General features: G+C 34.9%; 1 protein-coding gene across 1 annotated transcript in view; it reads left to right on the plus strand.

The window, feature by feature from the left end:
* Positions 1–9,889, plus strand: part of LOC134285461 (sterile alpha motif domain-containing protein 5-like) — a 445,200-nt gene extending 435,311 nt beyond the window's left edge. The window contains exon 3 of the mRNA XM_062846215.1: positions 9,836–9,889. Within this exon, the coding sequence (XP_062702199.1) occupies positions 9,836–9,874 (39 nt within the window). The 3' untranslated portion in view covers positions 9,875–9,889. The remainder of the gene's footprint in view (positions 1–9,835) is intronic.
* Positions 9,890–10,195: the final 306 nt, after the last annotated feature.

Consider the following 10,195-nt stretch of genomic DNA (forward strand, 5'->3'; position numbering starts at 1 on the left):
CTCCAAGGAAAGTAACAATCGTCGGGGCAAAAAGGACATTTCCCATAAGTAGAGAAATTCATGAATTATGAATGGTGGTTGCAGAAAAAACCTTCATTCTTCTTCACAGTAGGATAATGTTCAAAATATAATACAATTTGCTCAGATACTCTCGATGTTTTGGTTTGGTTTGGATGATTTCAAAGAATAGTGCTCTGCCTAACTTCTATCTAAAATGTATAGGTTAAGTTATTTTTGTACTTTTCAAATGTTTTATTTCCTTCATATTTTGTCAATTGTTCTTTTATCTAAATTAATTTTTGACCTTCCTACACGGGTTTTGCCCCTCTGTGTTCACCCGGGAATGACCCAAATAAGCGAAAGCATACAACTCGGACCTGTTCTCGGCCTCGGGAACTGCGATCTGCATCGTTATACCATAAGCGCAGTAGCTTCTGCCGTTACTGTAGTACTGCATGCATAATTCAACAGCATCTGGACAAGTGGAAAACACCCAGCAGAGGTCATCTTCAACTTGATGGGGCCAGACAAGCAAGCACTGACTGTCCCCTCTATAGTTATGCACCATCTGGACCCTCGCTTGCTGGTGCTCACTTGTTGTAGCGTCCAGTCAGTCTAGTAATGGTATGCAGTGTGTCATCAAATGAAAAATAAACAAACTTGAGACGGCGAGAGTTGTCTCGCTTGCTGGGCTTGGGAAGGGGTCTCCCCTTCCTTGTGCGCATTTTTAACGAGAATGGAACTCTCCTCGGAAACGTGGGAGAAGCTATATGGGAGCGTGTTTGTTTTGGTTTGCATAAAATTTAAATGTAATTCATCCGTATGCTACTCGATGTCCATTCAAACGGGTCCAATAGTCTCAAGAAGATTCCACTGACTGGACTACACGCATCAGTTATTGTTGGTTTGTGGCACCTGGTTCACGATGTTCGAAGCAGATGTAAAAAAAAGAGTGTGGATCTCAAGTTTCTCAAATTTGCTATTGCCCTTTGATATGGCTTTTACAAATTTCAGGCATTGTGGATAACTGTTCAATTAGGTCTTCTTTTTTAAAGTTTCATGGATTATGTTCCTTGGTCAGTTCAAGGATTTCGAAGATTTCAAAGCTTTTAATAAGGTTATGATCCACATCAAATGATTAACCAATAGCACCACAGAACATAATTCTGTGGAATTCCACAGACTCAAGCTGGCGGACATATACTATTTTGAGTTTCGATTCGTTTCGTAAAATCTAAAAAAATCGCTTTACTTTGATGAAATAAAACATAATCTCGCGTAATTCCAAAAGAACCTCGAAAACAAATAAATAAACAAACAAATAAACCATTCCATTTGTTCATCAGGGTGCTGCTTATTTCATCCTGCTCAAAACAAACGATTTCATGTTTTTATTATCATTATTTTGGGATTTCATACGTTTATACGTTAGCATATATACGACTATTTACCCTTTTTTTATTCGTAGCTACATTCTTCTCTTTTGTCAAGCACCGTGGTCAGTTCAGCCGGTTCGATGTAAATCATGAGTACTAAATAGGTACTATAGCTACATATTTTGGACGTTAGAGGTGTTTGCCGTCACAAGAGCAGTTCTATAAACATTTTTTTTCTGATATAACTTCCCCAATCGTTTTGGGATTTTTTTCTATGCTTTCTTTATATTGATTCAGATATTCTTTAATTTTTTCACACTTTGTTTTGGAGTTTCTCCATCAACACCTTTGCGAATTTCTTCGGCTGCCTTTGATGATTTATTCGAAATGAAAAGTTCCTGCTGTAATTCTTATGAGGATTCTTCCAGCATTCTTCGGGAATTTCTGCCGCAATTGCTTGGGAACTTGATTCGAAAATTTCATCAGCAATTCCTTTGAAAAATTCCCAGGTAATTATTTTGGCAACTTCTTTGACCATTACTTTGGGAACTTTTTCGTTAATTCCTTCTGCAATTCTTTTTGAGAATTTCCCTAAAAAAAAACTTCGGCAATTCTTTTCTAATTGCTTCGACGATTAACTCATAAATTGCTTTGAGAACCGAGTTGTGCAGTGTCGCAATCAATGCTAAGAAAATCGTCGATATTGATGGGCCGACTGCGATCCATGTTGGGTCATTCCTACATAGTTTCTTCCAGAAATCTATTTAAGAAGTATTTCAGAAAATCATCATTGGATTCAATCATTAATATTTTCAGCGATTCCTTCAGTAAATCAAAAGTTCAATAATTCCTTTAAGGATTTTTTCATAAAATCTTCCACAATATTTCCAAAGTTTTCATCAGAAATTCTTCCATGGATTACCCAATAAATTTATCTGGAGATTCCTTCATAAAATCATTATGAGATACCTCCATGAATTTGTCCAAAAATCCATTAAGAATCTTCTATGAGTTTCTAAGTTTCTAAAATTGCTTCACAGATTCCTTCAAAAATTACTCCAGAAATTCAGTCTTATTAGTATTATTATTATTATTACTTTATTATGAAGATTTTCAGCCCTATGCTGGTTCATCTCTTAATTTAGTCTTACAATTTACAAAGATTTAATTTCAAAAACTCCTCTATCGGTTTTATCATAATTTTTTCTAGGGATTCTTTAGGAAATTTCTCAAGGGCTTTTTCAGAAATTTCTCCAAGAATTCTTACTGGTAAATTTCCATGGTCTTCTTCTGAAACTTCGCCAGGGATAACTTTAGAATGTTTTTATGATTCGTTTAGAAAATCCTTCGGGAATTTCTCTGAGAATTCCTCCAAAGTTTAATGCAGGAATTGTTACAGAAATTATCTCAAACAATCTTTTACATATTCGTCCAGTGGTTTCTACAAAAAATATTCCAATGATTCCTTCAGAAATTCGTGCAATGATTTCTTTAAGAAATGAGAATTGCTCATTAGAAGAAATCTTAGCAGGAATTCCTGGAAACTCCCTGGAGTAGTTTCTAAAAGAAGTTCTTGTGCAATTTCCAGACAATTTTTTGGAGAAATCCCAAAAGAATACTCCACGAGAAAATCCTGAGAAATTCTTTTAGAAATGTTTGAGGAAGAACATGACGGAATACATGCACAAACTTTTGCAACAATATTGTAGGGATTTTGCTTCTTTCTACGAAAATTTCGGAAAAAAAATGATTCAATACTGAAGGAATCCCTAAGGAATTTCTGGCGATGTCTTTGAAGGTTTTAATGGAGACTTAAGAAGTAAATGAGAATTCCTTCCCATTCCGCGAGAGTTACACTATATGATAGTTAAAGAATCTCCTGGATGTTTTCATGTCTTTCATTCCTCGAGTTTTGAATGAATGTAATATTAGTTATGGAAGGTTTCTAGCAATATGTTTTCAACCTGCTGGATTTTCTTTATGCATTCAGAAAAGGTTTAAATTTTTTTTTGAAATCGCCACGTAAATTAAGGGAGTGGAGGTAGATACTCATATAATGAGATTTTCACGAATTTACACATTTCTACATTTATTTGTTCAGAATATTTCCAGAAATTTATTCTGATATTCTTCCTATTCCTTAAACATTCTCTGAAGAAACAACAAGTAAATAAAAATGAAATTTGCCGGAAATTGCGATTGCAGATAGTACTGTATATACGAAAAAAAAAATGACCGGAATTTTTTTACGTAAATCTCTCAAACAAGATATTAGCAGTTACATGAAATTCTGTTATAAGTTCGTTTACTTCAGTCCATTCTTCAGGATATCTACTACAATTTTTTCCACAAATTATTCCAAAAGTTGCTTTTCGCTCTTAGAAACTGTTGCTGTTATTTATTCGGTGCCCAATCGAGTTTCATGCACTTTTTTGATGCAAAAATTGCCATGGAAAGGAAATGTTTAAACACCAATCTATAATGATATAATCTATATAGAAATGCTTTTTATCTGGAATGCAACAAAAAAAGTTCATTTATTGGTCATATTTACAGTTGGCATCCTCTGCAAAAAAATGCCTTTATGTGAAATTGATGGATTTGATGATGTTGGCGCGGATTTCAAATGACTTGAGGTGGATTTTGCGGTTTTCAAATCGAGACCTCTATAATAATTGTTTTAATTCTACTTTTCATTAGGCGCGATTGCATAAATTTGAAGGGAAAATATGTATGATTTTCTTGAAATATGTATTTTGTGTACTCTGTATTCTGTCTGTATCGACTTCTAAAAATCTGTACAATACAGAAAAATCTGTATATCTGGCATCTCTGCTTATAAGCTATCTTTGGAATTCGTTTTAAAACATTTTTTTTTCAATTTTTTTGAAATCGTGTTTTTTATTCCTTTGTTAGGCCTTTCTGCAATTCTAAATGAAAGCTTCTAAATATGCAATGAAAATGTCTAAATAATACTCAGAAATACCCACGTGAATGGTCAAAAGATATTCCAGAGAAATCGACGAAAAATATTCCTCAAAAAATTCTAAAAGGTAATTTGAAATTAATTTACACAAGGATTTGTCCAGTGAAAATACTTTTCAGAAGTTTTGTGATAAGTTACCTTGTGATTTTGCCATTTTAAACCAGCTGATTCATGAACCGTAGGTGATTCATCAGTGTGAAGTTACTGTACATCTAGATTTTTATTAAAAAAAAAAATGGTGCATTCTTTGAAAATTTTATTGACAATTACTTCGAAAACTTCTTTAGCAATTCCTTCGGAAACCGTTTCTATAATTTATTTTGCAGTTAATATAACAATGTCCTTAAAAAAATCATCATAAATTCATTTGCCAATCGTTTTAGGACTTTCACAGTCATTTTATTTACCCAATCTTCTTATACTTTTTACGTAATATTTTTCCAAGTTTTTTTTTTGCGTACCCGCCACTCTTCCCCACACCAAAAGACTAGCACGTAGGCTTCTGGTAGTGGATGCAACTATCTCAGCTCAATCTGAGCAGCAAACAACAAATACAAGTGAATAGGAAAAAAAATGAGCTGAGATCAAACAAATAAGAAACTAATAAAAAAAACATATAATTATGAGATGGAAAGGGCGTGATGTCCCAGTGGAACAGCAGTTCTTTTTAAGGGACTCACTTAATGTCTAATTATCTTATTGAGAATTGGAGAAAATAAAACACGAATATGAAAATTGCTCAAAAAGTGTTCTTTTTGGTGTCTCTAGCAATTTTTGTAGAAATAGCTTTGGTACTTTATTCAGCAACTAACCTTTTTTTGAAATTTTCTTCAATTACCTATTTCACTGGAAATTTATTTGAGTAATTTGGAATTCCAGTGGCATTTTTTTGAGAAATTTTCCGGGCATTGCTTTAAAATTCCTTCAGCAAGCAGTTTTTATGAATTCCTCCTGTAACATTCTTATACTATTTTTTGTCCAAAAATGTCTCGTGTTTTTTTTCAATTAGGTTATTAGGTATCTTTGCAGCAGTTTTTTATTGTAAATTCTTCGGCAATTCCTTTGGAACTTGATTGAAAAATTTCATAGGAAATTTCATTGGTAATTGTACGTTTCTCAGGCAATTCTTTTGGAAACTTCTTCAATTACTACTTTGGGAACTTGTTTGATTATTACTTTTAGACATTTTTTGGCAATTTATTTGGAAATTTCTTCTGCAATTCCATTGATAACTGCATTGAGGATTACTTCGGCATATTTATACAAGATTTTTTTTTCGAGAATTTCTCAATTTCGAAAATGTCGGCTTCTTTTTTAAAGTTTCTGTAGGAATTTCTTTCGAAATTTATGTTTCCTTAGAACATTTATTTAGGAATTTTTTTGTAAATTCTGATGAAAGTTTTTTTTGTGTTTATTTAAAAGCTTTTTAAGAAGTTATTTTGGCATTTTTTAGAATTAATAAATAATAGAAGTTATTTTTGCATTTTTTTTTGAATTTCTGCGGCATCTTATTGGGAGTTTGACGAGTCGTATTTTGGAAATTGTTTCAAAAATTCCGTTTTCAAATTCCTTTTTCGATTCTTTTGGAAACATCATTTTTTTTAAATTTTCCTTTGAATTATTTTAGCAATTCCCATTGGGAGCTTCTTCCGAGGGTTGACAATCGTCCTTCACGTCACCACAGCGTGAAGATAACAATAAAACAATATTCGTCCTAAAGAACAACGGTGACGCACGGTGTGAAAATTTTGATTTTTATCGAACTTTCATGTACCTCGGATTTTTCTTCATAGAATGTTAGAATTTCGGCTATAATTAATAAATGCAAAATTTGAAAATAATCTATCGGGAAAAATTTTAGTAAGATGAGTTTTAAGCTATTTTCCATACTAAAAATCAATAATTACTATTTTAGCCCAAAAAACGTCCCATACAAAATGTGTTTCGGGAGCGGACCTGGTGGGGTGGTTAGATCACTTGACTATCACGCCGAGGACCTGGGATCGAATCCCACTCCCGACAAACTCACAAATTGTTAGTTCTTACTTCGGAAGGGAAGTGTGTCTCGAGATGAAGTAGCCTAAGGCTTAAAATCTCGTTAGTACAGATAAAAAAAATGTGTTTGGAAAAATTTTTACCCATGAAATATTTTTTAGTTTTCCGATTATGCATATATAGCCCAAATTCTAATCATTTTCGAAGAAAAATCCGAGGTACATGAATGTTCGATAATAATCGAAATTTTGACACCGTGCACAGTGTTTTATTTTGCCGATTTCGTGCGCTTTTTTAATAACGTTTCAACCGATGATTTTAGCGATATAGTTTCTTCGGAGAAGTTTCTACATTAGACAAGGCGCTTCTTTTGACATAAAGAGTTGAATGATCAATCCACCTAGAATTGAGATGAAAAAAAATATTTTTTCGAAAAATGCAGATGGACGTTTGGTGTCTTCGGCAAAGTTGTGCAAAATGCAATTTTGAACAACTTTGTCAAAGACGCTTTAATGCTGAATCTCATACTTTACGAGATATATTGCGTTGTATGTGCATGACCCCTAGAAATCATATATTTCATCATAACTTTTCAACGGGATTTTTTAGATTTTTTGCGTCTTCTACAAAGTTGTTTGGGATGTAAAAATACATGTTTTAGCTGAACATCGAAAATCGCTAGCTTTTGAAATAACAAAGTTATTTACAAAATACTGATTTTTATAGAGTAACTTTGAACTCGTGTTACTTTTTTCGGCGCAAAATGGCGCAGAGAACAGTTTCGAATAATGAAACAACTATATTTCTACTATATCAAAATGGCTTGAACTTTTGAATACAAGTGTATTCTTTATGTTTTATTGTAAATAAACAAACAATTATCAAATATTGAAATTATTTAATAACTTCTTCATTTAACGAGATAGAATGTCGCAATGTTCTGCAAAATTGTGTATTTTTATATGCTCAACAACTTTCTAGAACATGAAAAAAATGTAGAAAATCTTGGTAAAAAGCTATGATTATTTTAACGAATTATGAAAAAAGAAACATTTTAAAATCACTCTGAAATTGATTTTTATTATAACTTTTAATTCATGATTTTTACATATTTTACATGTTCTGCAAAGTTGTTGAGCATATAAAAATACACATTTTTTGATATAGTAGAAATATAGTTGTTTCATTATTCGAAACGGTTCTCTGCGCCATTTTGCGCCGGAAGCAGTTAGACGAGTTCAAAGTTACTCTATAAATATCAGTAATTTGTAAATAACTTTGTAATTTAAAAAGCTAGCGTTTTTTGATGTTCAGCAAAAACATGTAGTTTTACATTCCAAACAACTTTGTAAAAGACGCAAAAAATCTAAAAAATCCCGTTAAAAAGTTATGATGAAATATATGATTTCTGGGGGTCATGCACACACAACGCAATATATCTCGTAAAGTATGAGATTCAGCATTATTGCGTCTTCGCAAAGTTGTTCAAAATTGCATTTTACACAACTTTGCCGAAGACATGAAACGTCTATCTGCATATTTTGAAAAAAAAAAATATTTTCTTCATCTCACTTATAGGTGGATTGATCATTCAACTCTTTATGTAAAAATATGCGCCTTGTCTAATGTAGAAACTTTTCCGAAGAAACTATATCGCAAAAGTCATCGGTTGAAACGTTATTAAAAAAGCGCACGAAATCGGCAAAATAAAACACTGTGCCGTGTGACGACTAGCCTTTTCGTCACCGACTGCGGGCTTCACGACGAAGCTCAGTCATAAATAGTCGACCACCAATTTTTCGTCGTCCTTTTTTTCCTTGGAAACGAGCGACGACGGGCTAAGCAAACGCCAGCTTTTATTGACATTTCAGCGCTTTTGTTGGTGTGAAACCTCCCTATCTTAGTTGGTATGAGTGCTGGATTGGCAATCTAGAGGTTCGTTGTTTGACTCCAGGTGCAATTATTTTTTTTAATTAAAATCCTTTTTTTCTGTGTTGCCGGTGGCAGCATTGACTTCGTCGGCTAGGCAAACTTGGACGAAGAGCGAAACATTCAAATGTTTCTGCTAGAGATCTTACAGGACTATCTTTTAGCAATCCTTCAAGAGTTTCTACCAGTACTTTTTTCTAGGAATGCTCCAAAAGATTCTTCTAGAGGTACTTCAGAAGTTTTCCTGAATTCCTGAATCCCAAAAAACTAAAATGAAATTTTGAGGAATCCACAGATGGCATCCATGGTGGAATCCTTAGTTGAAGTTTCTGGAAGAATACACAGCAGGAGCTCCTGAAAGAGCCTAAGGTTGCTTTGGATGACTGATGGAGTTTCTGGAAGAATCCCGGGGATAAACTGCAGGAATCTACAGAATAAATTCTTAGATCAATGATTAGACGACAATCCACAGACGGAGTTGATGGAAGAATCTTCAAGAGGCATTCCTGATGGAATTCCTAGTTGGAGTTTCTGAATTAATCTACCATATAAGAACTAAAGGAAATAGCTTAGGCGGGCAAGCGAACTTATTAGGGTTTATACCATTTTACAGTTACGCCTATTTTCTATGACATTCGCTTCTTTCGAGCTTAGCCGGGATACGAAGATGGCAATTGGCTGATGTAGCAGCAATTATGCAATCTCTGCGCTGCCTTAGCCACCCCGGCACAAAACAATCTGGTTGCACGTGCGACTAACCTTCTATGTAACCAATCATTGGAACACCAAAAGGTTCCATTATTTTTCTCCTCCCGATTTATGACTCTCACGAATGGCAAACGATTAGCAGCGGGCACGTTCATTGAAGAACGATCGAGCGCGCAGCCGCAGCCGTGTTGATCTTTTATGCATTTAATTATACCAACGACGAGGTTCAAGTTTCTCCTGACGCGACGTTGGCGGTCGTTTCAGCAGGGGGAGGGGCAGAAGCGAGAATCGATTTCACGTGTTTTTAAGCAGCTGTGGCTGCACATTTCTAGCAATCTGGATTGGACCTAATGCTAGGACCCAAAGACCCCACACGGGGGAGCGAATGTTGGAGGCATGACTGCCGGATTGGAGCACGATTTGAACTTTTACTTTGTTGGATGTGTGTTGTGGGAAAAAAGGCGGCTCGGCAAATCAGTTGCTTCAGGTGGTTCGGTCGGCGTGGGTTGGTTGTATACTTTGTTTCAGGGATCGGCTCTTGGGTTGGGATGAGGTTAAATGAGGTCATTTGAGACAATTGAAAATGAAGGGTTATTCAAATTATAACACGTTTGGGTCATTTGAAAACAAAAACTAAAGCTATATGTCTTACAGATGTATTCAATGGGAAAAAAATCACTTGATTAACGATTCTGTTGATTTGTCATGGTCGCCATATCGTCACATGTAAATGTATGATTTCTCGAAAGATGTTTTAGTTCAGTTGTACTTCTGAAACACATTACTTGTATACAAGCTTCTATGTCATTTTAATCGTTTCCTATGTTTCTTCTTCTTTCAGGTAAGCCCCAACTTCAACAATCGCTTTTATTCTGACTAGGATCAACGAAACCGCATCCACAGGACACAAGTTTTCCCTCCAACACCCTATGAACAAACCAATTCTCGGTTTGGAAGCAGGTGTAAAGCAAACTAAACACCCGGCACTTTACTTCATCCCAGGTCAGGAGCACAGTTCAGTTATATCATGTGAAGGTTGTCGTCAGGAGAGGCAACCCCGAAACGGTTTAAATAATCCCTAATCCTTATCATCGTCCTCTGCTCGGTCTACAGAGAGAGAGAGAAAAAACAGAACGTGCTTTATACACTCAGCACCCCCACACCCGTTCGACCCCGAAGGATCGAACGGAATCCCATCGAT

The sequence above is a fragment of the Aedes albopictus genome, chromosome 1, assembly GCF_035046485.1.
Source record: "Aedes albopictus strain Foshan chromosome 1, AalbF5, whole genome shotgun sequence".
Taxonomy (NCBI): domain Eukaryota; kingdom Metazoa; phylum Arthropoda; class Insecta; order Diptera; family Culicidae; genus Aedes; species Aedes albopictus.